Source organism: Gopherus evgoodei, chromosome 18, assembly GCF_007399415.2.
Source record: "Gopherus evgoodei ecotype Sinaloan lineage chromosome 18, rGopEvg1_v1.p, whole genome shotgun sequence".
Classification (NCBI taxonomy): domain Eukaryota; kingdom Metazoa; phylum Chordata; order Testudines; family Testudinidae; genus Gopherus; species Gopherus evgoodei.
This window is the reverse complement of record NC_044339.1, coordinates 16,513,028-16,540,536: the sequence shown is the minus strand read 5'-3', so window position 1 is coordinate 16,540,536 and position 27,509 is coordinate 16,513,028. Positions and strand designations below refer to the sequence as shown.

The 27,509-nt window shown below is 38.0% G+C and overlaps 1 protein-coding gene across 5 annotated transcripts in view; it reads left to right on the top strand.

The window, feature by feature from the left end:
• Nucleotides 1-27,509, top strand: part of NADK (NAD kinase) — a 49,001-nt gene that overhangs the window by 8,967 nt on the left and 12,525 nt on the right. For 2 of the 5 annotated variants that reach the window (XM_030537678.1, XM_030537676.1), the window contains exons 3-12: nt 9,513-9,596; nt 14,848-14,977; nt 15,432-15,540; nt 15,797-15,882; nt 16,233-16,335; nt 17,516-17,670; nt 19,317-19,416; nt 20,304-20,461; nt 21,709-21,791; nt 25,663-25,754. In XM_030537678.1, the coding sequence (XP_030393538.1) occupies nt 9,513-9,596; nt 14,848-14,977; nt 15,432-15,540; nt 15,797-15,882; nt 16,233-16,335; nt 17,516-17,670; nt 19,317-19,416; nt 20,304-20,461; nt 21,709-21,791; nt 25,663-25,754 (1,100 nt within the window). Of the gene's footprint in view, nt 1-9,512; nt 9,597-9,620; nt 12,114-14,847; nt 14,978-15,431; nt 15,541-15,796; nt 15,883-16,232; nt 16,336-17,515; nt 17,671-19,316; nt 19,417-20,303; nt 20,462-21,708; nt 21,792-23,104; nt 25,428-25,662; nt 26,029-27,509 lie in introns of those variants that run through there. The other 3 variants (XM_030537675.1, XM_030537677.1, XM_030537679.1) reach the window with 3 other exon arrangements.

Genomic DNA, 27,509 nt, shown 5'->3' with positions numbered 1-27,509 from the left:
TCCGTGCACCGAGAAATGTCTATTGCCTTCCTCAAACCAGATTGTTAACCTACTAGTAATGCTCTTGTGTCACATGGGGAACCTGGATTTAACTTCTGGTGTGGCATTCCTCAGACCAACAATGGCAGGCAAAGACTGTTATGTGGAGGCAGTATGCTTTGCCGAGGGAGGGAGGGAGTACGTGGCATTATTGAACTCTGACTCTCTGGATGCCTAAGGAGCATGGACAAGATTCTAAAGGAGCTGCTTACCAGAGAGAATTGTCTTCCCCCATTCAAACTGTGTTGCTCGCAGTATTATTGCTGCAATGTGGAGCATTTGTAGGTGAGACTATAAAAGTGGGGGAAAAAGGAGTTGGGGGAGAGGGAACCAGGACCGGCGCTAGGGGTTTGAGTGCCCTAGGCGCACGGCAATTTCGCCGCCTCGCCCGCTGGTCCTGTGGCTCCGGTGGAGCTGCCGCAGTGGTGCTTGCAGAGGGTCCAGTGCTCCGTGGCTCCGGTGGAGCTGCCGCAGTCATGCCAGCGGGCGGTCCACTGGAGTCGCATGAGGAGCCGACCGTCTGCAGGCACGACTGCGGTAGCTCCACCGGAGCTGCGGACTGGCGGACCCTCCGCAGGCACCACTGCGGCAGCTTCACCGGAGCCGCCTGCCGCCCCCTCCGGCAAAACAGCGCCCACCAATTATTCTGGCGCCCTGGGCGATTGCCTAGGCTGCCTAAATGGTAGCGCCAGCCCTGGAGGGAACCCCAAATCAAAGACAGGAGGATCTCAGAACAGACTGTAAGATAATTAAATGTTTTCTAACAAGTGCAGCTTCTGCGGAGTTTCTTTAGGGACATAAAACTAATGTTCTTAAAAATTTTTGGAGGATGTTCTTGCAGGGTCAGTGGAAACCTTTTAATGCTTGGAGTTTCCTGTTATTGCCTATGGACTGCACAGTACAATATAAGAAAACAAAGTATTTATATAGAAATGTATTGTATAATTAACAGCATTTAAGTGCAGAAATTTGATTATGTTCATAGGATTTTAAACACCTAATATTAGTCTACATGAGTAAAAGGCCTGTTGGCCTAAATTCTGCTCTCTTTCTAGATGTGAATATTTCCAACTCATTTATTTTATTTTATTTTATTTTATTTTTGTAGTTAGGAAACCTGCTTTTTTTTCTATTGGACACACATTTCCTAATTTGTTTCCATTTTCTTTTGTATAGCTTGCTCTCTGATGAATAGAAATTGCTCTGAAACTGCAATCTATCTTTGCAGTCAGGGATATATATCCATTTGTGGTTTGAATGAGGTTTACTACTTAAAAAGATATTTCATTAAAACTTCCTTAAGTCACTCTTTGGCTGGTTTTGTGATACTTTCATCACCAACTCAAAGGAACTTGTAAAATGTCAAATTAAAATTATCTTAGGTTTGCTATGCAGTATTTGTAATTGAGTACTTCTCTCTATGTATCAACTTAGCAGGCTCTCTCTCCGCACGGTTCAATACATTTCTAAAGCACATTAGTACATTATAAATAGAATAGAAAATAGTAGTAATGCTTCCTTATCTGTATTCACTTAATAAAATAATCTTATCCTTTGATTAAATGGCACATGTATTCAATCCAGATAACACCCTTACCTAAAACCTATTTTAATTATATAGTGCCTTAGAAAGATGTACATGGTGCTGTACATTGGGTAAATTGTATCAAATATGAATTTCTTCATCAGAGTTGAGGATCTGATCCTCTAAGCTTCTGAGCTGCTGCTTCTCTCAATGAATGCCGTAGGAGTTGAGGTTATGCTCCAGCATGCAGGATCAGGTCCTTAAAGATACAAATCCATACAGTGCACAATGTTGTAATACTGCAAACACATGAAGTTGGGTATAACTTTCATTGCTTAAATGCCATGTGGGAAAAGAGGTTTTTAGAGGTGCCCTTTGTAGGAGGAGCAGGAAGGAGTTTCTTTCATGCCACTCTTTAAGGTTTGATAAAATATGCAGATTAAAGGGACAGAACAATTTCGGGGGTGAGGATTTGAGTGGAGTGGAAGCTATGAGAGAGGACATAGGGAAGGGAATAGTTCACTATCCTAATTTAAAACATGATCGTTTCAAAATGTATGGAGACTTTATCAGTGCTGCTTCATTCCTCTACACGTACTCATAATTCTTGTTCATCCTTAATATACTATTAAGAAATAGTGTAATTAAAGTCCTTGTATGTTTGTTTTTTCTTCTTGCTAATAAATAGGGATAAGTTTAAAAATCTGTCAATGTCTCCTCCTCCGATAGGCTCAGCAGTGCTTGAAATTTATACTAATACATTATACTGACACATCAGTTAAGTCACCTTGAAGAAGAGTTCTGTGTAAACTCAAAAGCTTGCCCCTCTCACCCAGAGAAGTTGGTCCAATAAGAGATATTACTTCACCCACCACGTGTTTCTGATATCAATAAATGCAGTTTTATTGGCTTGCTGGAAAGGGAGAAAATGTTATATTTGTGTTTATTAGTAGAATACAAATTTTATTAAAACTTTTTTTAAAATGTGGAAATAACAGGATGTCACTACGATCACTTGCTTGTATATTGTATCTCTTTCTTCCACTGTTCATCTAATTTTGTATTTTGGCAGATTGTAAACTCTCTGGGGCGGGGAATGAGTCAGCACATTACATGAATTAATCAGGAACAGGAGACGCATATTTCCCTGTTATCACTTTTCAGTGAAAATGACTATAATGCTTATGGTAACACTTACATAGTACTTTACAATCATTAGCTAATTGTTCCAATAGATATGGGAGGTAGGTAAACTTTATTCACGTTTTACAGGTTGTGGGAGGTGGGTGGAAGCTGAAGCAGAAAGATTGTGACTTCTTCAAGGTAAACTTGTGTTAGAACTGGTATTAGTCCCATGTTCAGGTCCACTAGACCATGCCCCTCTTTGTTTGAGGCGAAATTGAAATTCAGAACTCAGATTTTCATTGGAGCTGTAATGCAGGAATAGTTAATCTAATCCTTCTATTAAATGTACAAAACAAAAATCAGAACCTTTTGCAGTTACACTTGCCCCAATTCTTCACTCATTTGGGTATGTTTGGTATCTTACTCTACAAGGTTTTGCAAGTTACTGCCTCAGCTCCTTGAGGCTGAGGAAATAAATACACCTCTTAGATTATATGAATGAATTATGGGATAAAATAATATGTAGTGGTTGGCAAATATTTACTCAAAATAAAAGTTGCAAGGAAAAAGTCTTTTTCTTGATCTCCACACCCTGCCAGTCTTAGCTTTATGTTGCTTTTACTTCACAGTAAGGACCGAAGCATAAAAATGCTTAGAAAGCTGGGTTCTTCAGCATTACATTTGCTGAAAAATTAGGAATCTGTTTTTTTTCCAATTTCTGAGCCAGAACCAGTGCTTATAGAAGTTTTCTGGCCCTGGAGGCATTTCTGATGGTCTGACGACCAAGCCCCTCTGTAACAGTCTTTTACTTCTGTGAGCTTTCTGCAAATTTTATTTGTCAAATAAATGTGGAGACTTCAGCATGGTACTGAGGAGTACAGGCCACTGGCTGCACAGAGGTGGGAGATAACTGTGCAGCTCCCCCTCCAGCCCACTCCGTCCTGGACACAGACTCATTGGTGAGGCACAGCGCAAGGACTGGACCTGCCCCTGAAACACCCCTGGGCCCTGCCCCTCTGTGTCAGGTGCACTAGGTGTGGTCAGGCAGATTCAGCAAGGTAGGATCCAAGTGTGGAGGGACTTAGTGTGTGTGGGGTTAAGATGTTGGTTGAGAGCGTTCTATGTGGGACAGTCTGGGTGTGGGCAGCTCAGTGGGGGATCCAGGTACGGGGGGAATCTGGATGCACAGGGGCTTGTTGGAGGGGGTTCTGGGTGCAATGGTAATGGGACTCTGCAGGGGGGTAATAGAATATCAGGGATGGAAGGAACCTCAGGGGGTCATCTAGTCCAATCCCCTGCTCAAAGCAGGACCAGTTCCCAACTAAATCATCCCAGCCAGGGTTTTGTCAAGCCTGGCCATAAAAACCTCTAAGGAAGGAGATTCCACCACCTCCCTAGGTAACCCATTCCAGTGCTTCACCACCCTCCTAGTGAAAAAGTTTGTCCTAAATCTCCCCCCCTGCAACTTGAGACCATTGCTTCTTATTCTGTCATCTGCTACCACCGAGAACAGTCTAGATCCATCCTCTTTGGAACCCCCTTTCAGGCATTTGACAGGAGTTATAAAATCCCTCCTCATTCTTCTCTTCTGCAGAATAAACAATCCCAGTTCCCTCAGCATCTCCTCATAAGTCATGTGCTCCAGTCCCCTAATAATTTTTGTTGCCCTCCACTGGATTCTTTCCAATTTTTCCACATCCTTCTTGTAGTGTGGAGCCCAAAGCTGGACACAGTACTTCAGATGAGGCCTCACCAGTGTCGAATGGAGGGGAATGATCATGTCCCTCGATCTGCTGGCAATGCTCCTACTTATACATCCTAAAATGCCATTAGCCTTCTTGGCAACAGGGACACACTGTCAGCTCATATCCAGCTTCTCGTCCACTGTAACCCCTCGGTCCTTTTCTGCACAACTGCTGCCTAGCCATTCGGTCCCTAGTCTGTAGCAGTGCATGAGATTCTTCCATCCTAAGTGCAGGACTCTGCTCTTGTCCTTGTTGAACCAGGTGAAGGGGATTTGGGCTCAGCAGAGGGGTATGGGTGTGGGGACCTCAGTGCAGGGGTCCAGATGCAGCTGGTTGGGGCTCGGTGGGGTGGGGTTCTGGATGTGGGTGGCTCATCGGGGTGGTGCAGGGAGAATGGGGCTCATCTGTGGAGGTTGGATTCTGTGTGTGTGGGGGGGTGAAGTTTGGTGGGAGGGTCTGGGTGCATGGGTGTTGGGCGGATGGGGGAGCACTCCCTGTACAGAGATCCCTTCCCCTGCCTCTGTGGTCCATATAAAAGGTGGGACTTCTGGTCTGTACCAGAGTTAAACATCCCTAAACAAGCCAAAAATGACTTTGTAAATTATTTCCCAAGTCTTACAGAAGTGAGATTTTTGAGTTGAACTTTATCTGTCACCAGTCCTTAACTATTGTCAAGGAAAGGACCCAGATTGTTAACTAAATGCTTTGGCAGGTTGTCTTATGCCTCTTTCTCTTTACACAGTGGAATGATTAATCTATTAATTGGTATAACTCACTTTGTTGTTAATTCAGGAAAGAGTAGCACCTTATAGACTAACAGACGTATTGGAGCATGAGCTTTCGTGGGTGAATACCCACTTCATTGGATGCATATTGTTAATTGTTATTCATTAGTTTAATTGATTGGTGCAACTGACTTCCAGTTAAATACTGGAAACCATAATATACCATAAGCAAAAATTCCACACTTCACGTTTCACTAAGGATTCAAAAATTGTACTTATCTGTGCAATTAGGAGCCTCTGTGTTTGTCCTAATCCTGCACATGCTGTCCTTTATGCTTCTTAGGGCATGTCTTCATTGCCAAAATAGCCCCCTGTGACAGCTGTTCTCAGAGCCCGTATTCTACAGACTTGAGCTCACACTGCAGTGCTAAAAACAGCCGTGTAGATGCCCCTGCTCAGGTTTTGAAACCTGGGGAGTGGAGTGGGTTTCAGAGCCAGAGTAAGAACATCTGTGTGGCTGTTTTAACACCATTGTACAAGTTTGAGTCTGTTGACCCAGGCTCTGAAACTCATTGCTGCAGGAGTTATACACATTTTCCTAGGCCTCCAGATTGGCTTATTACTATCTCCAAAACATCATCACATTTGATACTACCTAGATCAGTCTTCGGATGAAATTTTCATGGCATCTCGTCTTCACTACCACATGTATTTTTTGTCAAGTCCCTCTATTTCTAAATGGGTTGGAAGCTCTTTTGACCCTAATGGCAATCAAGATTACTAAATTATATTCCTAGTTGTGCCATTAACTTTCTGTGACACCGTGATAAGTTATATAACTTCTCTGTGCCTGAAGTTAATCTTTAAATGGATATCTATCCAATGTTAGGCTTTGCTTATGTTTGTAAAACACTTTGATGCTCTGAAAAAGCTATTGAAATGCAGTTTTATATTTTATCAATCAAAAGTCTACTGGCTCTGTGACGTACTGACATATTCATTCTTAAATTCCATACAATCTGTTCATGTGGTTTTACCACAGACTATCAACAAATAATAATTTTTAAAAAATTGGTTTGGGACTAGAATGTCCACAGCAGAAAAGTGTGTGCATCAGCTCGCCATCACTTGCCTTCCTCCCCTGATATTAGAGAGAAAATGCTAATATTGCTGAATCCAGAAATTGTGAATTTTGTTTTTGTTTTCCCTCATTTGGGATTCCTTTACAAACTATGTAAATCAACTAGTGACTGCCTTTGTCATAGTGCAGTTGATGGAAAGATTAATGTTAACAAACAAACAAGGCAGATTGATGGTAAAGTAGGAATTTTTTGCATTTAATATTCAATGTAATCTCTGTGTGCCCTCCTTTAAACGTGATTGCATAATTCCAATCCACTATTTCTCAGTGGTGATGGTACTGAAAGATTTCGCTAGTCATTGGCCGCCTGTCTGCATCATTTTATAGTATTTTTCCACATAATTCAGTTAATTATCAGAAGTTGCCCTTTAATTTGGCTTCTTTAGCCTTTGACTATGCAAGAATTCTTTCAGTGGCTGGTGATGGAGAGAAAAGGAAGCTTTTTTTTAATGTTCCAAACAAAACTTTTGTAAGAAAAATACTAGTAATTCGGGACATGCACAAGGCCCTGATACTGCAAATATGCACATGCTTAACTTTACTACCATGAGCAGTCCCATTGATTTAAAGTTTCAAGTGCCTAAGTGTTTGCAGGATTGGGGCTGTTGTGATAAGGCCTACAAATTTACCATCATCATGAGTTCAGTTTCTAAGAAGTGAGGCTAAATTCATAAAATGTCACAACCTATAATAACAAATGTGGATGAGAACCAGAGAAACTGGATTAGTCAAAACCAAAGATGGCACAGTGATATAATCCAAGAACTGTTGAAGTTATGCTTGTTAAAAACCGATATGTGGAGCCAAAAGTTAATGAACCAAAATTGGTGTGTCGGATATTAGGCCTAATTGGTGGACAAATAATGAGGGGGTGGGCTATTCTACCCATCACTCACTTTTTGGATCCTTAAAAGTAAGGTTTTTTTGGAGGGGCTGGGTGGGTAAAGGAAGAACACTGAAGGAGAACAAACCAAAGCTACTGATCAAGCTTCACCATCATGTCTGGCACCCCCACTATCTCCTCAGTCCCTGGACCTTTTTTATTCTAATCCTGAGGGATGTCCTGACCAGATTGGGCCAGAGAAAGGGCCATTGATTAAGTTACGTTAACACCTTTGGTCCCTTTATTCCATCTAAATTAATACAACGGGGATTAAATCATTCTGGCTTGTACATTGCCCAAGAGCTGTATGTTATTGAAAATGTTATTGAAGGACCACACAGCATGTCTCAGTTTAAGACATAGGGTACTCTTTAAATATGCATATCTGTAAATATATTTAGGGGTGGGTATTATGTATCTATACAATATGTATCAATCATTTTGCATAGCTTATTATTTCTAAAATTGGATACCATTGCCTTTTCTGTAGGATCTGCTTTAATGAAGGTATACTGTTTTAAGAAAATTAGGAAACAAGTGTGCTGTATTAGGATGAATGTGTTTGTGGTTATATGGACTGAGTTCCCTTGGGAACTGAATCAAGGCAGTCTTTACAGCTGTCTAATCATAAAAACTACCAGTTACTGCAGTGTCTCCCTGGAGCATGGCCTGAGAAAATAAAAAGATATGAAAGAATAGGTTTTGGTCTTTGGCTTTGGAGTTCTGAATGTGTATCTACAGCTGTTTTGTATGTTGATTGTTTGGAGAACACTTAATTTGTGCTAAAATGCTTTGTCATTTGAAGTGCATATGTCCTAAGATCCTGTATGAAGGAAGCCCTGGTAGCTTTCCTTCTTGGTATTTTAAATATTTAACTAGGCACACTTGTTCTGTTGCAAAATGTTTAGTGAAGGCCATGAAACTATTGAACTATATAACAAAGACAGAACACAGACATTGTTTTGCTGGGCAATATTACAACTGGAATATATGCGCTGTTTTGCTTGTCTTTTAGTAAAGCCATCTTCAAAAATTTGCTGAGAGTCTCATGTTTGGCATAGTGTCTTAATGTTGTGCTGTAACTTCAGGAACTTTGCTGCACTACCTAAAAAGCTGTAATCACCTGGTCGATCCAACAACTGAACACACTCTTCTCTAGATCAGGGGTCATTAGCCTTTCAGAAGTGATGTGCCAAGTCTTCATTTATTCACTCTAATTTAAGGTTTCACATGCCAGTAAAACATTTTAACGTTTTTAGAAGGTCTCTTTCTATAAATTTATAATATATAGCTAAACTATTGTGGTATGTAAAATAAATACGGTATTTAAAATATTTAAGAAGCTTCATTTAAAATTACATTAAAATGTAGAGTCCCCCCTCGGACTGGTGGCCAGAACCCAGGCAGTTTGCGTGCCACTGAAAATCAGCTCGCGTGCCGCCTTTGGCACACGTTCCATAGGTTGCCTTCCCCTGCTCTAGATTCTTGGTTGTTGCTTAAGTATTGGTTTAGGATTCATGTTATGTGATTGGAAAAACCTGTCTACTAGTCATTTATATCCTTTATAGTAGTTTAGGAAAAAAAACAACTAAAAGTTGACTTTCAAGAATTGTTTTTTTTAATTCTGATATGGGAGTTCAGTTTAACAATATATGCTTTCACTTTTCACACTGTCAAGAAGAATTTGAGGTTTATATTGTTGATTTTAGTCTTTTGTTTTTATGCTCAAGACTTGATTGTCACAGTCAAGTGAGTTTGATCTTCACCTGCTATCTCTAGTGGACTTTTGTCCCATTACAAAACAGCACATCTACTAGCCTTTGCTCAGGAGAAAACCAGGACTGAAATAACAGGAATATGTTGCAGGTCAGGATTGGCATACACTGGCAGAACTGCGTAGGGGAAACTTCACTGTCACTCCGGCATTATTGAGTTTGTGGTGTTTCCTGTGTAGGGAATGGAGGTGAAGCTGGAACAAGTCAAGTCTGTTTGGTACAGCACTAGGATACTAGAAGTGTAGTAGTATTTCTACATGCTATACACAGACTAGATGAGCTTCTATTAATGCTTCAACTGCAATAATCACTGAAGTCAACATATGGTGCTCAAATGCAGCCCTGTAGATACCAGCAACTTGCATTTTAACTTTGTGTGTGCAGTTATTTGTGCAGAATTACACTGACTTGCTGATCAGCTGCATACTGAGACTTCAGACATGTCATTTCCCCCCACTCTCTTCTTTTTTACCATTAAACTACTTCAAAGACACAGGTAATGTGGATAATGAAGTAGGAATCCTGCTTTTCCTTACATGTGTTTCATTTTTCAGGAGGACACGCTCCTTGCATGGACCATGCCCAGTGACCACATTTGGACCAAAGGCATGTATGCTGCAAAACCCTAAAACTATAATGTAAGTACCTCATTTTCAAATGCACAGTATTATCATCCTACATTCAGGAGAATATCTTGATCTGTCTTTTTAATCAATATGCACTGTATTTTACCCAGTGCTTAAGCAAAGATTTTTTCAGTTACCTTAAGGAGTGCCTGTGTAGGGTCTGATGCAGCTTGAAACGAAGAAGCACAGTGGAAGTGTTTACCACACTATGATACCAATTAGCAGTTTCTGTACTTTATAATGCCTGTGCAAATCTTTGTCCCCCCCCGCATCTTTAAATGGAGAAAAATGTCAGTTTACAGGTAGAGTAACACAAGAATGCCAACAGTAAATAATAAAATAAAGCATGTGAGAGGAATCTGGTAAAAACACCAACAACCTCTATTTTCAAACATCTGCTACTCAAATTCACGATATTGCGATTCTTTACAGAAAACAATTCTGTCCATTATAACTTTAAACTTCAAATCAATGGAGAAGGATTCCACTACTATCAGATAGATAGTATTGTGCTAAAAAAAGAATCCCTTCTAATGAAGCTCGATCTCCATCAGTGACAAAAGTTCTTTTTTATGTAATTCACATCAGGTACCAAGAATTACAGATTATGTGTGACTTCCCAGAATATAACTAATGTACTTAATACTGTTTGCATTCCCTGCATTATTCTAAGTGAAATGGCTCATGCCCTTTGCCAACTGGAAATAAATTTATGGGAAAATTGGCAAATGTGGGTCATAAATATACCCTATATATAAATAAGGAAAAGTTGTTACAAGTTAGTTATTCAGTTGTAATTCTGCTAGGAAGCTAAAAACCAAAGAATCCTGACAAATGTATCTTTAGAGAAGCTGTACTACAAGATTAAAGTATTTTAGAAATACATTAAGATTACTTATTTAATTAGATCAACCATCAAATGCTTAGGTGTGAAATGTAGAATAATTTTGTCAAGCCACATTTATATCCTCCAGTTCTGGATCTTTAACCTCCAATATAAAGCCAGTTTTCACCTGTCTAGAAAAGAGTAATATCAGTGTGGCAGTCTATGACCACAATAATGGCAATGCAACATGCTGCATGGGTCAGACCTATGACAATTCATTAAAAAAAATAAAAAGCGCTTCAGTCCATGAGCATGCAGTTACAGTACTGTAGGTGCATGCTCATGGATTGAAGCGCTTTGCCTATCACACCTGCTGTAGGTGAAACTAAGCTCAACCAGGCAATTTTGCTTATCCCGTGCTCTGCTGGTAAAGTTAGTGCAGAAACAAGGCATTCACAATTCTTCAGGTGGTGTCGGCCAGTGGCCATCAGTTGCGTAGCATAAAAATAATGCCTGTTGCTCTTGAGCAGACACTGAATTCATTCCTAATTTGGCAAATAAGAGTGGGATGAGAGAGAAGGTAAATAGCAATTTGTACTAACTATCTTGGTAAACATCTCTTTAAAATAAGTTGGTGGGTGCACTGTTACTCTAATTTTTAATTTAAAAATGTACAAAGTGAAGTGATCTGGATTTTTAAATATGCATTTAAAGTAGTAATTTTTCCTCAAACTGTGTTGGTGATTTTTTCAGTGAGGGTGTGGAGGAAATTGTTATGTGTAGGCAGGTCTTTAACTTCCTTATGCCTCTGTCAACAGGAGTCTGTGGCTCTGATTGTAATTTGTTTAAAATTTTGCTTACATCATGTATTTCACCACCTGATTGTGGCAAATATACTCCTCCCCATGGGCTGACCCAGAGCTGTACAATATAATGATAGCATGTCAAGATTAGTCCAGTACAGAGACTGGAGGCAGTACTAAGAGCATTCTGATTGCCAAGAAAAAGACAGCTCATGCAGTGTTCAAAATTGCTGGGGAGATAATGACATTCTCAGGTCATCCAAGTGAAAGGCTGTTTTGAAATCTAAACTGTAAATGATAGTTTCAGCCTTTAAGAATTGTATTTTTAAGTCAGATTTTTTCCAGATTGTCATTTAAAATACATTCCTCTTGCTGAAAGTAACAGAAAATCCTAGAAAAGAGTGCAAAGGCAGCAGTTTGTCTAAAAACACAAAATCTGAGTCTTTTTACATTGCTAGTGTTTGACAGAATTGGAGAGTTTGTTTGTGGAAAAGCTGTTGAAATGACTGAATGGAATAAATTTTAATGAAATCAAATACTATATTTTTGTTTAAATACTATATTTTTTGGTAGCTTTTAGGCTCTGTTAAACTTTTTTGAAAGGGGTTTTTGCAAATGAACGACATTAGGATGCATCTAAACACTTTTTTGTAGCACTTTGATAAGGAATTTTTCTGTGAAGCAGCAAAAACATTTTATCAGGACTATTTGAAACGTTCAACTGGATATCTACTTCAGACAAAAATGATTTGTTTAAGGTAGCAGTTCAGTTAAAAATGATTAAGTCAAGGCCTTTTCTGGAATTTTCTCTCGAGCACTTGCACAACTTTTGAAGAAAGCCATGAAAATTTTTAAGCATGTTATGAATGATCCCTCATTTAATAGAATTGCATGGAAATGGTGAGTACAGTGAAATAATAAGTTGTTTGTCTTGTTTGTTTGAATAAAGTCCATATGAATTCTGATGTGTTCTCAGATTACTAAGTGACATTGTAATGATACAATCTGCAGTTCTTACAGCTGACAGAGAACCAGCCTGATTATGTTGAAATGTCTTTATCCTGTCTCTTTGTTACAGATATGAGGATATTCTAATTTATTTTCTGAAAACATGTAGAGGAGAAACAATACTGTTTCCTTCGTGGTCATTAATGTTGAAAATGACTTGTAAAATTTGAATCCCTTTTCCCTTTGCAATTGTTTTTGCAGCAATTAAAAATTAATCTCAAATGTGCTGTTTGTGACTTTTCTTCATTGTTCAGTTCCTTACTCTTTCAGGATTTATTTTTAAAAACAGTTGTTAGTAGTTGGATGGTGAAATTGGAGGAGATTTGAAAGTGTGTAGTTATCTTAGTTTGTGATGACCTTTGAAATAAAATACTTTGTCTTCAAAACTAAAACATCTAATAGGATTAAATCTAGTGGAGAAAAGGATGGAGGAAACTGAAGGTCTTGTAGATGGTATGGGGTAGATGAGTTCTGATCCCTGTTCTCACGTTTACATTCTGTTACATCTATATAAAAAAAAAATACAGCACTATTTATGTCAGTGACTATGTACTTGGTGATTCGGTATCTCACTACAGTCTGTAGTTAATGCTATATATGTACATACAATATACATATAAGCAGTTCTGGATATAGGAGCTGATCTTTTCAGCTTTTATCTTGTAATTCAGGATAGCTTAATGAAACTTTGATACTATGTATGTTGGAGATGCCAGGAGGTATAAAACAGCTGTTTGTTTTAACCCTCTATCTTCCAAAAGATGGCTTTTCCAAATCTGTTTGCAAATTTGGCTTGTTCAGCATTTGCATTAATCCACTTTTCTGCCTAGATTACATCTACAGCATGTGCAAAAAGATGAGATGCTTATAAACTGCTAAGCACAAGTGTGAAATTATTTACTTTTCTTTAGCATGAATGTCTAAAGCTTATAGATGTGTTCCCTAAATCAGCTAAATATATTATGGAGCCACAGTTGTTGCCTCATATTTAGGGTTGCAACTGAGGTTCCATTACAGATTTTTCCCTCCCAAAAAATCCACAAAAAGTTATATTGGTGTAATTGTTAGATTAGATCTGAGGCTAAGGTTATTTTTGTAAAATTAGAAGTGAGTTTGACAAACTGAAAAATGAATTGGACAGTAAAACTTTTTTAAAGAAAAATATGCACTCTCATCCAGCAAGAACCTTAGTGAAGTTTTTATGTAGGAACAGAATAACTTGAACAGCTGTTTAGCTAAGGTAATTAGTTATGCTTTCTGAATAGCATTATTATAATATCTCTGAAGAGGACATATAAAATGTTTACACAGGGAACTTCCCAGACTAGAGCTGAAATATTTAAAACTTCCATTTACAACTCTTGACAAGTTTTGATTTTAATTATTTTAGATTGAAAGTCTCATTGATTAAAATGCTTTCCCTCTTTTTATTCTACTGCCATTTTGGATGAATTTCATAGCTATCTGCAAGTCTGAAGAAAAACTGTAGGACTGATAATCTGTCAGATTTAAAATTGAGCTATAAATGGTTTTGGTTGAAGCTTGATATGTAAATTGGAGTGGCTGTATCAAAATACTAAGGGAAACAGACCTTTAAAGAACAGTAAACACAGTTTTGTCTCATATAATTATTTTAGATTGATATAGACCCATGCTGAATATTATAGTGTTGGATGAAAAGCATAGGTAGTCTTCCATGTTACTGCGCTCTCAGGTTTACAACTGAATGCTTCACCACTCTGATAGTCCAAGTGAAGTGGCCCCTAATGCAAGAGACATGGGAGCACAGTTGCTGGAATTCTGTTTGTGTATGTCTACACAGCAACTACACACCTGTAGGTGGCCCGTGCCAATTGATTTGGACTCATGGGGCTTGGGCTACAGGGCTGTTTCATGGCTGTGTAGACTTCTGGGCTCAGGCTGCAGCCCTGGCTCTGGGACTTGCAAGGCGAAGCCCAGAAGTCAACACAGCAATGAAAAAGCCCCATGACCTAAGTTATCTGGCATGGACTAGCCATGGGTACCTAGTTGCTGTGTAGACACCACCCTTAGTGGAGTGGTTTGTAGTTCAAGAAAGGGTTTTAGTAGCTATCATGCTCCCAGCAGAAACAAAGGACCCATGCTCTCAAATGTCTCTAGCATGTTTGTATTTGCAGGAGTGGGCACCTAAATATTATTTGTGTCTGTCGACTCAGTGGGGAAATAAGAATTACTATACTGGGGCAGAAAAATGGTCCGTCTAGTCAAAACCCTATACAGTATAAAGCAGTGCTGTTTGGCTCCAAGAAAACTGCTTTAACTATAAATCACTGTATAATTGTTTAGTTGTATCTTTCCGGACCTCTCATGATTAAAACTTAGAACATTTTCTTGATAAAGACTGAACAGAATGTTCTCAATGAAAAGCGCAATCACATATTTGTTGAAAGCTGGTGTGGTGTTGCATTGTAGCCCATCTGATCTCTTTACTAGATTAAATTTAGCTATCGTATTAAGGTTTTTCATGATTTATTTACCTCTTTTAGTCCAGCATACTTTGACTAAAGGGGACTGTTAACTTGATGGTCATGAAATTACAATCTATTTTCCCACATACAGTAATTATACTGTTGATTTCCTTCCACAGGCATATTCAGGACCCAGCAAGTCAGCGGTTGACATGGAACAAACCTCCAAAGAGTGTCCTTGTTATCAAAAAGATTCACGATGCTAGTCTGCTCCAGCCTTTTAAAGAACTCTGTGTATATCTTACTGAGGTAATTCAAATAAATAATGAATAAGTCAGTACATATAGAGAACATCAGAAATAATAAATTGTTAAACTTTAAAACGAGTGACTCTCTTGCTGTAAGAGCTCAGCTTAATTTAGCTTAAAGGAATCTGCTTCTTTAACATAGATGAATAGAGTAAAATATTCATTTCGTTATGCCTTGAGAAGAATATTAGCAAGCATTACCATATCACAGGCATGCAATGAAAATTCCAAAGTTTAGTGGCATTAATTCAATCATTATGTGGCCTTCATATGACAATAACTGTAATGCTTAAATGCTACAGGATTGTAACAATACATGCAGAAGTAGGCAATCAGTCTTGTAATATTTTACATCATTATATGTTTTAAACTAATACAATATTGCTGAGGGTCAGGTGCTTGTCATTTCATTAATAGATTTTTTTTTTTTTAGTAAATAATTATGCTTCTTTTAGGAGAACAACATGATAGTTTATGTAGAAAAAAAAGTGCTAGAAGACCCAGCCATAGTTAATGATGATAATTTTGGACCAGTGAAGAAGAAATTTTGCACTTTCAGAGAAGGTACAGTAATGATTTCTTAAAATCGAGGTTTACTGCCTTTTCATCCTGTTTCCTTAGTGATCCATTCAAATGAATCAGAATTGTCTGATGGAAACCTATTCTTGATAAACCTATGTAGCTGTTGTTTTGATAGCTTGCTGTCATTTATTTACACTTGTAAATTAACATCAGTGTGCTGCACCAAATTTACATCCATAAATTTAAACCTTTGATACATTATGTAAATTAAACCTTTATTGTCAATGTTATCCTCTAGATTATGATGATATCTCCAATCAGATAGACTTTATCATATGCCTGGGAGGAGATGGTACCTTGCTTTATGCTTCATCACTTTTTCAGGTGAGTCCTATAGGGAATAGTTACTAGAGGTCCTTTCCCTGAACAAGTCCTCTATTTGTTAAGAGACCATTTTGATGTTTTTTGCCATGTTGTGTTTATTTTATTCTGTTCCTGCCAAGTCTCCCCTTCTCATCCAAAAAGCATGAGAGCTACTTAGGTGAATTATACCTTTGTTTTTACTATTATGCACAACTGAAGTAAAATCCGTAATTAAGATATTTGCAGACAGATTGGGCTACCTCTTGCACACCAGATATGGTAACTCTTACACATTAAAAAGCATGGAAATAACATAAATGTTTGATTTGTGCGACATTTAACAGTTTCCCAATTCGTCTTTCTATTGACAGGGTAGTGTACCTCCAGTTATGGCTTTTCATCTGGGATCTCTTGGATTTCTCACCCCCTTTAACTTTGAGAACTTTCAGTCCCAAGTTACTCAAGTTATAGAAGGTAAGTCTTCTAATGTCTTTGCTGCTTTTTAGGGAGTTATCCTTTATTTATCTTGTTAGAATTTTTCTTTAAACTAGGACTTAGCTGAACTATCAAAAATAAATACATAGATATTTTATTAACTTTCAATATTGTTTTCCTCACTGATTTGTAAAGTTGGAATGGTCCAGAAATCACTTCTTTCTTGGTTGTGGTGTGTAAGGAAAGAATATATAACTAATGTTTTGCACAATTTATGAGTGTAAAATGCAAAAACCTAGATCTAATGGCATGGACATACGCTACTAGACGACCCAACCGCCTGTAACTTCTCTGTTTTTGTAAACAGCGCCATGTTAAAATGGTAAGAAATCAAGCATCCAAAAGTCAGAAAACTCAAAAAATTAAAATTTCTTCTTGAATGTTATTTTGTGAATCTAATATAGCCCATTGATATGTTAAATAGTAACCCATTTAAGTTTACATTGAGTATGGAAAAATGGAATAGAAAGTTATGTTCCGTGTGACTGAGTTAGCACTGAAGGAAAAATCTTAACTTTTGAAGTTTGACTCTTAAGTGCTTGATTTCTCAACCTGAAAATTGCATTTACAGTAGTTCTTGGTGTTTATTAAAGTGTGCTTGAAATAAAAGAAAAGAAAAAAACTGATGCCACTGGTCACTGGGAAATAAAGCTGCTCAGCTTGCACCCCAAAATTAAGACATCCAAAAATATTAACAGAATTCTCATGTTGCTAAATTGTCTTTCACAGTTCATACCTCCTATAAAAATGAACTGATTTGTTTTCATGCTTGTCTTACTTGCATCTCCCTGAGCATTATCACCAAGCCAAATACAAAGTTTCTGTCTTCAGCTGGTTTAGGTTATGTACATGTAAATTCTCAGATTTCTTATTAGAACATATGGGGGAAAGTGAGTTTTTATGTTTATATTACTCAAATTTGACTCAAGTTTTGCTCTTTCCTACAAAAAAAAAATTCTATTTTTAATTAAGACAAAGGATGGAAAATTCTCCTGCAAAAGAAATTTGAGAACATTATTAGCAACTGAAAAATGGGGAAAAACATTTCACAGTGACTGCTACCAGTTTACTGTGAAAATGGTGCAGTTCCTGATAATGTAGTAGGTGCCACTGTAGTGCGTGTGTGTGTGTTTTTTCTTCACTTATTTTTTTCCTACAGGCAATGCAGCGCTTGTTCTCCGGAGCAGACTGAAAGTGAAAGTAGTAAAGGAACACAGAGAGAAGAAGACATTGATACAAAATGGTATTGAAGAAAATGGAGTGATCTCTACAAGTCTAGAGATGGAAATGGGCAAGCAAATCATGCAATATCAGGTCTGAATAGCATAAAACGGGAAATAAGAAAAAGAACTAAGAAATAATTCACTCTTCACTTGAGATAATCACCAGTTCTCTTTTGTGTACTGTATCTACACTCAATTATAATAACCCAGTATTATGACACCTACAATATCTGATTCCACATAATTTCCAGAATAATTACTAAAGATAATGAAAAAAGGGTGGGTGTAATGTGCAGAAGCAACCTCATTGTGTTTAATTTCTGTAATATTCTGTATCTGCACCAGAAGTTTCCTTACCTTTTGAAAACCAAGAAATTACTTACAGTAATCTTTACCACTGAATCTCCCACTGATTCGTATAAGCAAAGGGAAAATCCATCAAAACTAATGGAAACTGGCTTTTGGAAAGTAATTTTTGATCCATTGCACCAAATAATCATTATAGCTGGTGATCACTAAAACAAAAGTATGTGACTCCAAGACTAAGCTAGACTGACATTGTAATGGGGCGGGGGTGTTAACCTTTCAGAGATCTGGGAGACATACTTAACTGCTCACTTGTCAAATATTATGAAAGGAGAGGAAAAAAAACTCACTGGCTTTGGTTCTTAAACCCAATCCCACTGCTGTGCCACCATGTCAAGGTTTTTTCCCCACTTTGAACTTTAGTGTCCAAAAAGTGGGGAACCTGCATGATCACTTTTAAGCTTAAATACTAGCTTAAATTCAGTACGCTGCCACCAGCCAAAATATAGTGTTTGGCACACTTCCTGTTCCCCCAAAAACCTTCCCTGGGGAACCCAAGACCTAAACCCCTTGGGTCTTAAAATAAGGAGAAATAACCCATTCCTCCTTCTTCCCCCCTCCCCCCCCGACTTTCCCCTCCCTGGGTTGCCTTAGGAAGCTATACAGATCCAAACTCCTTGGAACTTAAAACAAAGAGGAATTAACCATTCCCTTCCTTCCTCCTCCCCCCCAAATCCCTGGTGAGTTTAGACTCAATCTCTTGGATTCCAAAACAAGGAAAAATCAATCAGGTTCTTAAAAAGAAAGCTTTTAATTAAAGAAAGAAAAAGTAAAAATTATCTCTGTAAAATCAGGATGGTAAATACTTACAGGGTATTCAGATTCATATAGACTAGAGGGACTTCCCCCACCCCCAGCCTGAGATTCAATGATACAGCAAACAGAGGTAAAAATCCTTCCAGAAAAATACATATTTACAAGTTAAGAAAACAAACATAAGACTAATCCGCCTTTCCTGGCTAGTACTTACTATTTTAGAACATGAGAGACTGATTCAGAAAGATTGGAGAAAACCTGGGTGTGCGTCTGGTCCCTCTTAGCCCCAAGTGTGAACAACAAACAAAAAATACCAAACAGCACAAACAAAGACTTCCCTACCAAGATTTGAAAGTATCTTGTCCCCCAGTTGGTCCTCTGCTCAGGTGTCAGCCAGGTTCACTGAGCTTCTTAACCCTTTACAGGTAAAAGAGACATTAACCCTTAACCATCTGTTTATGACACTCCAAGACTAAGCTAGACTGACATTGTAATGGGGTGGATGGGGGAGGGTGTGTGTACCTTTCAAAGATCTGGGAGACATACTTAACTGCTCACTTGTCAAATATTATGCTGGTGGGGAAATAACTAACTAGTGGTATTGTACATTGTCAGGTCCTAAATGAAGTTGTTGTGGATCGAGGTCCTTCCTCCTACCTTTCCAATGTGGATGTTTTTCTAGATGGACACCTCATAACCACAGTGCAAGGTGACGGTAAGTCCATTTCGTAATCAGAAAGCTTACAGCCTGTCGCTGTCTTAACAGTACGAGGTAATCAGCTCTTATTTAGGTTGCTGTTTTTTTTTAAGAGGGTGCATTGTTTTATGAGGTAGAAATCAAGGCCTTGGCTTCTGCTCCTGGGTTGTTGAAAACTAGGTGTGCAGAGGAGTGTTGAGTTTCATTTAGACAATTGTTGCAGTCCACAGAGTAGCACTGAAAGCAGAAAAGAGGCTTACAGATTGTATCTTATTATGTGGAGGCGTAGTGTCAAGTCATCACTTGTTTGTGTAGGGGAATTAGGGACAAAAGGCAGGGGTGGGAGGGGGAGAAGTTTGGGGAAGATCCTGGAGTTGAATGTCTGAGTTTGCTGAAATCTTAAGATCTTTTAATGACGTCACCACTTATTTAATGTTAGCACTTCACCTGCAAAGCTCTTCAGAAACATTAATTCTCCTGTCTAAGAAAAGTAAATATCTGCATTATACAAAGGGGCAAGCTGAGGCACAGTAGTTTTACATGACTTGCCCAAGGCTGTAGAGGTGTAGTCTGTGTCAATGCTAGGATTGGGAAAGATGTTTCTGGCTCCCGGTCATGTGTTTGTTTATTACCACACCTGTCATATGAAATGTGAGTTTGTGGTTTAGACGTTTCTATTTCACCAATTTAACTTTTTATATCTGTTAAAGCGTTTAGCTAAAAATTCAAGCCTCTACTACACCTGTGTTGAGTGGAGGAGAAATCCAGCCAATGACTAAAGTCAGAAAGAGCTTTTTAAGTATTTTCAAATGAAGGAAGTGCAACAGTCCTGTTTCTTAGCCTCCTTCTAAATAACAGCTTTGAGCCATGCAGCCACATGTATAAAACTCTTGTTCCCTTCACAGGCGTGATCGTTTCCACACCAACTGGTAGCACGGCTTACGCGGCTGCAGCGGGAGCATCTATGATTCATCCAAATGTTCCTGCAATAATGATCACCCCAATCTGCCCTCACTCACTGTCCTTCAGACCCATTGTTGTTCCTGCAGGAGTTGAGCTCAAGGTTAAATTGTGTTCTTTCGTTTTTAAAGATAGAAACTTAATGGAGATAACTATTGAATGTGTTCATGATTATCCACCATACCAAAACATGACTGAATACTGTAGAACTTTGTCAAGTTCTCTTAAAGCAACATGTACTTGTTTAGAAAAAGAAACTTCTAGACCATGAGTCTCCGCTGACTTGCACCCTATATAGTCATCTGTACCTATGCAAAGTGGGTGTAAATACACTACCATTCTAATTAGTAATAGTGTTTTATATCCATTTTTCATAGCTGTAGATGACTACACAAGGTAAAAGGCAGTGAAGGATCAGACCTTGGTGTCAAAAGTATCACAGCTTTCACAGGTGTGTAGTGAAAGTGGTATTAGCACATCCGTTATAAACTCTGTCTTTTTCTACTTTGGTTAAATATAGTTCTGCAGAAAAATTTGGCAGGCAAGGTCTTAGTACAGGGTGGATTTTGTTTTCACAAATACATTTTTGAGTTCAAAAAATGCCAGGTGTTTTGTGTTTGTTAATTTATATAACTGAAACCGTTTTATATAGTAATCTATAATATGGAAGTCTTGGGCTATTTCTTAGCGGGGTGTGGGGCAGAAAATGTGGCCAGGAGAGTGAGCATGCTGGGTGAAGTTTAAAGAAATGCTAAGTTTTTACTTCATGGATTTGTTGCTTATTAAAGGTATCTCTATAAACCCACAATTATCTACACAGTAGATGATAATGCTGTTATGATGGTAGTTGATCACTTTGTGGCATTTCTTATTTAAAAGAAAAACTGTCTTAAATTTGCAAGCCTTAGATTCGCCCTGCATCAAAATTCAAATTTATTATTCTAGAATGCAGATTAGACTCTGTTCTGCAGATAATTTCATAATTTCATCTAATTGAATTGGGTCATGTATTGACTTTGATATCAAGCTCAGGTCTATTGTAACTGGAATGCCTTTGGTAAATCAGCTTATTGCCATCATTAGGAAAAGGCTCCAGTGTACATATAACAAGGGGACGTATATGCTGCATATGAAGTAAATTGTATATAAAATATTAAACCTTTATCCATAATATGCCAAACCTTTTAGTAAAAAATGGCAGGAGAGGAAGCTAAATTTCAGTACAACAATTAGATCACTGAAGAGTAATAACAAAAAGTGTAATATTCAGGGGAGTGCTTCCTCTTTGCCCTTTAGCTACAAAAGCTCTTATTATTTCATTCTTGAGTCTTCTGCTTTTCTCTTCCTCAGATCATGCTGTCCCCTGATGCCAGGAACACTGCATGGGTTTCATTTGATGGGAGGAAGAGACAGGAAGTCTGCCATGGAGACAGGTGAAGATTTTTCTTTGACGTTATGGCCTTCCTTCATAATATTGACACAAGTATCTGTGGCCACACTTTGAAACTTGGGTTAGGGATAGCAGGGAAATGATTGAGGGCTTTATGATAGGCCATCATGACCCTTACGTTTCAAGCTGAATTAAAAATGCTATATTATTTCAGGCATTTTCTCACTTGAAATAAAAAATATTCAATCACATTTTAAAAGCAAATGAAGTGTCAGGAAAAATCATACAAACATTACTTAATGTATATCCTTAAAGAATTCTGTGGACTTCAACTTATGGTCCTGATCATGAGACCTGTTGAGCCCAGTGAAGTGAATGTGAGTTTCATGGACTCTGCCTCTCAGGATAAGACCATGTTTGTGTCCTGTGCCATTGGTGAAGCTGATAAAACATCATAAAGAGCAGATGCATCCCTTTGTTGTGCTCAAATAAACTTATGCAACAGCATATGCATTGATGGGCCCTTGCTATGTTCAATGACAGGATTCTGCAGCTCATGAAACACAGTGCTGTGGCTCAAAGGACTTAACCTCTTGATAGATACAATGAAATGTGAGAACCCAGAGAGGATATGCTAAGAAAAAACCCCAAATTGTCTTCTGCTCAGTGTGGTTTTTTCCGTGGTAGACCAGTCATGCTGTGTGATGCACTGTCTTTGTTTCATATTTGTGGGCAGGCAGGGAATTGGAAAATTGCCAGGAACTTGCACTTGGAGTCTTCTGTATTGCCCTTATCACTTGAAAAATGGAGGGGATGGACAGATTAGGTGAACAGCAAGACTCGGAGATCCCAGTCTTAGATTTGGTGATTGGTCCTTTAGTAGAAAAGTTAGACTCTTCAGTATTTGCTGCCCTTATTTCTGAAATTTGAGGATCATGGTGACAGTTTAATATTTTAAGGTGTTAAATTTTGAGTTGGTCTGAAAGTGAGGTGCTTAAATTCTAGCAAGGGGTAAGATGAGAGAGGATCATGGGCAAGGCAGGTTGGCCTAGAACCCTCTGCTCCCAAGCGCTTTGATCTACAGTATCTCTCAACATTTGTAAAGCACTCTGCTGATTTGTTTTATTTTAGGCACTGGGCCCCATCTTTGCCATCCCCAGACTTTGGAAACTGACCATTCTCCAAAGGATTGAATGCTTAGTGATATAGCCAGTGTCCCAAGGGTGTATGTAAAAAAAAAAAAAAAGATAGATAAATCTGGAAATCCAGGACTGTTTGATTCTGTAACCACAAATGTACAGTTTTACTACTATTTATCCTCCCTCTTTACTAACTGAGGGTATTCCTGTATTGCAGTATTAGCATCACTACCTCTTGCTATCCCCTCCCTTCGATCTGTTTCCGAGATCCTGTGAGCGACTGGTTTGAAAGCCTGGCTGAGTGTTTACACTGGAATGTTCGGAAGAAACAAAATCACTTTGCTGTTGAAGAAGAATTTTGAATGTCAACACCTAATGAGACTCATGGGAACTTAAAATGGCAGTATCCCTCGTATAAAAATGTTTGTTCAGCCTAGGGGGAATAGACCAATACATATATTTTTAAATAGTGATGTAGTTCCATATCAGTCTGCTCTGCTGATGACCACAAATTATCATGTTGCTTCCTGTCTCCTGAGAATAGGAGTGGAAGAATTTATAATCTGATTTTTTAAAATTTATAATGGGTTGGTATTTTTAATCAATATCAACACACAGGTCTACAGACCACCTCAAACACAATTGTAACAAGTAATTTGCAGACTAGCATTATAGGTTGTACCCAGATACATAATAGAAAAATAGCATTAAAATATTCATTAATTTGGTAGATTTGTAATTCCGGGATTAAGATTTCTCATCTAAAACTCAAAGGATTTTTTCTTTTCACAGTGCTGTTTGTTAACTTAAATGAATGGATGGTAGTCAAAATGTCTTCCCATCAGGTGAACTACTTAAATATTTTGCCTTTCCATAAAAATATAGCAAGAATTAGGGGAAAGACCCCTATATAGATACTCTTCAGATACAACTTATTATAAAAAATAAACACAGTTTTGTAAGTATTGAGAACCCTTTTTCTTTCTGCCCATTTGAACTAACATCATTTAGGGTCCCCATAGGCAGCATTGACAACTGCCTGGGTGGACAAATTGGTAAAGTGGCATTTTTTTTGTTGATGAGCTAATTATGCCTGAGCAGTTTCCTGCTTTCTGGGCATGTTTGTGACCCTTAGAAAAGGTTTGGGTTTTTTCTCTTCTCTTTTTAACCCTTTGGGATAAGCAGCAGCATTTGAGGTTGTAAACTACAGATTTTTCATCAAGTGCTCATTGTAGACCCAAGAAGCAGAGTCTCTTCTAGGATAGCTGTATTGTTGTTCTTTTGAACCACTAATGATGTTAACTAGTCTCACATTCTAAATTAGGATCTGAATGCTCTTCATGCCCATTGAAAAGAAGTGTGCTCCTTGCAGGATTGGGCTTTGAGTAAGGAGAAAAGGGATACTGCATTGATAGGCTAATCAGAACCAGGACGCATTCCCAGCATAGTTGCGATGGTGCCTTCAGCACACTTCAAGATATTTTAAGTCTTGTATGTACTTTTTTAAGAGTCTTTCAAATGTTTCTAACCTGTTTATGTACATATTTTATTGTACATGCTTTTATGAAAACAAGTAGTTTGAAAAAAAGGTTTGTACTGCAATCACTTTTACTAAAAAAATCAAACTCAGTTACAATGTTTACATTTATGTTCTCTGTGGTGCAGTCTCTCATAACCATATTGTTCAAATCCTAGCATCTTCACATATCTCTGCATAGACCATTAAAAGGGATGGATGTTCTCTGCTAATCTTGAAGTCTACAGCAGATTATTGCAGAGGAATCTGTTTCTTACTGATTAAGTGTGGGATTTCAAAGAAGCTCTATTGAACTTTCATGGTTGTCTTGCTCTTGTTAGTGTTTGTGCAGTCAGGGGTAACAATGGGAGATGTATTGATTCCCATGCTCTACCTACCCTGCAGTCCTCTGATTCATGGGCTAATGTGTCTTTTTTTGTGCATGTTGCCCTGGTCTGTTTAATTTTGTCAAATCAAGGTGAGAGCACTCTGCATAAAGCAGCAGATGTAAACTCTCTGGTAATGGTGTAAATCACGCTAAAATTGTGTTAATATAAATTCATGTTCAGTTTGTAAATGTTTTGTTAGCTAGAATATTGGTTGAATTCTGTCTGGACCAGCAAAATTTGTGACACCTTTGAGTATGTTCAGACAGCTTTAGGTATTTGTTTTTCACTTGAATTTACAATATAATGGTTATATCACTGTTTAAAGTTGCTTACGGGTTTTTTAGCTGACAAAGTATTCAATTTTCGAACAGCTGTTTACTTTCTGAGCTATAGAAACATATTTTGTTTCGGAAAAAGATAAATTTCCCTATTTAAAAATGCAATAATTGAGAAAAGGAACAGAGTAGAGCCTTTAATTTTAACATTTAGTATATAAATATACTAAAATGAATGAGAATGAACAGAAGGCTTTGCTGGATAGGAAGTGAAAAAATAAACCATTTGAGAAAATGGTAAGGCAAAATAAGTAAAAATGAGCCTTGTATAGAACAGCAGGTTTTTTTTTAAAAAAAAAAGCTAAAACCGAGTATTTTAGCATCTTTTTTATTTGTGCTTTTTTATAATAGTAAATATCATTCATTATATGGAGCAAATTGTGGAACTTAAATTTTCAGTGTACGTTTCATAAAATGTAATCTCTAAAACCCTATGTAACTACTTCCTCTAAATTTTACTTATGTTTCTTATTAAAATTAATCTAACATACACAGGCAGTTGCATTATTTGTTTCTGAGTGAAGTTTCTTCATAGTTTTGCCAGTGAAAGCCACCTTGATGACAAAAGTCTGTGGACTGCTACACAGCTGAATAGAGAGAGCTACAATCATGACTACAGAGAAGAAAGTAAGATTTATGCTTCAGTTTTCACTTTGGACAAGATACTTAATCCTGTTTTCTTACCAGCTTTGCTTAAACAAAAAAAACCTAAACAGTGAGTTGTGTTTTAATACTTTAAGAATGTATCTAATTGTAATGCCCCACCCCACCCCTACTCCAAGACCCTTCTCTCCTAATTGGCCATCACAAGCAGGTTACTAAGACGTGGTCTATACTGAAATGTTTTTAGTAACATAGCTATGTCAGCAAAAAGAATGAGGATTACTTGTGGCGCCTTAGAGACTAACAAATTTATTTGGGCATAAGCTTTCATGGGCTAAAACCCACTTCATTGGATGCGTTCAGTGGAAAATACAGTAGGAAGATATAATATAATATACACACACACAGAGAACATGAAAAAATGAGGGTTGCCATACCAACTCTATTGATTCTAATCAATTAAGATGGGCTGTTAGCAGCAGGAGGAAAAAATAATAGCCCGCCTTAATTGATTAATTTCGTTTTTGCTGATCTAGACCAACACGGCTACCACTCTGATAGCTATGTCAGTTAGAGACATGATTCTTCCACCACCCCTTACTGATAAAGCTATTCTGACAAAAGCCCTAGTGTAGAAACAGTTATACTGGCAAACTCCTTTTGTCAGTATAGCTTACTCTGTTCGTGGAAATGATTTAAGCTGTACCAGCAAAAGACCTCTTTTACTGAGACAAGCTACATCTCTACTAGTGTGCGGGTTGCGGGTGTGACTATACCGGCAAACCCTTTCATATGTAGACAGGGCCTAAGATTTGTAACTTAGTCCTTTGAAAGGAAAAACGAGTTGGTGATCTCCAAAACTTTAAAAAAAAAAAAAAAAAGGAAAATGTAAGTTATTGAGGAACTAAAACTGATGTAACATAGTATAATCCAGTGTATACTGACATCTTAAAAATCCTAATGTTTCATGTTAATGCTTTGGAAACTTGTTACATATTGCTGAAACATCAAATATTTTTCAAACCTTTCAATAAACTTTTTAAAAAAGTTGGCTTTATGCATCAGCATTTGACCTGTCTCTAGATCATAGAAATAGATGCACAGTAATTTCTCAGAAGTACAGTGTGTTTTAGGGTACATATTGAACACTAGTTTCTATAGTGTCACGGGTATATGGAGGTGGAACTGAGCATGTGTGCACTCATGAGAAAAGACTTCCAATCTTTAAGGAAAGGTACAAAATAAGCTTCTGGCATTTGCTGTATTGTATAGGCTAAAACAAAAGCATTGTGTTCACATAGCTACACTGAATTTCTTAAGGATCCAAGGGAAGAAAAATTACAAGAGACGGGGATAAAGAACTAGTGAAATTAAGGACAACCTCTGAGACACTGGGAAGAATACTAAACACAATCCTTTCATGCAAAATTTGACCCCCAAAGAAGTTTATGAATGAACATTCGGCTCTGATGCCATACAGCTCATCCTGACATGTAACCAGTGATAAATACTTAAGGAATCTTTAATTAGCTTGGGAATCTAAGGCATCTTTACAGGATTTCTCGACTAGCCTAGCCTAGCCTGTAACCTGTCCTACAAAGCAACAGCTGGTACATATTCTCAAGCCACATGAAGGGGATTGACAAGCAGTGAAGGAAATTCAGTGTTTGCTGCACCTGGTTAATGTAGCTGGTTTTGAATGATGTATCCACATTAGAGCTGACATGCCTGAGATTATGTGCCAGGAGGGCTTTCACTTCCTCAGTGCAGAGACGTCTC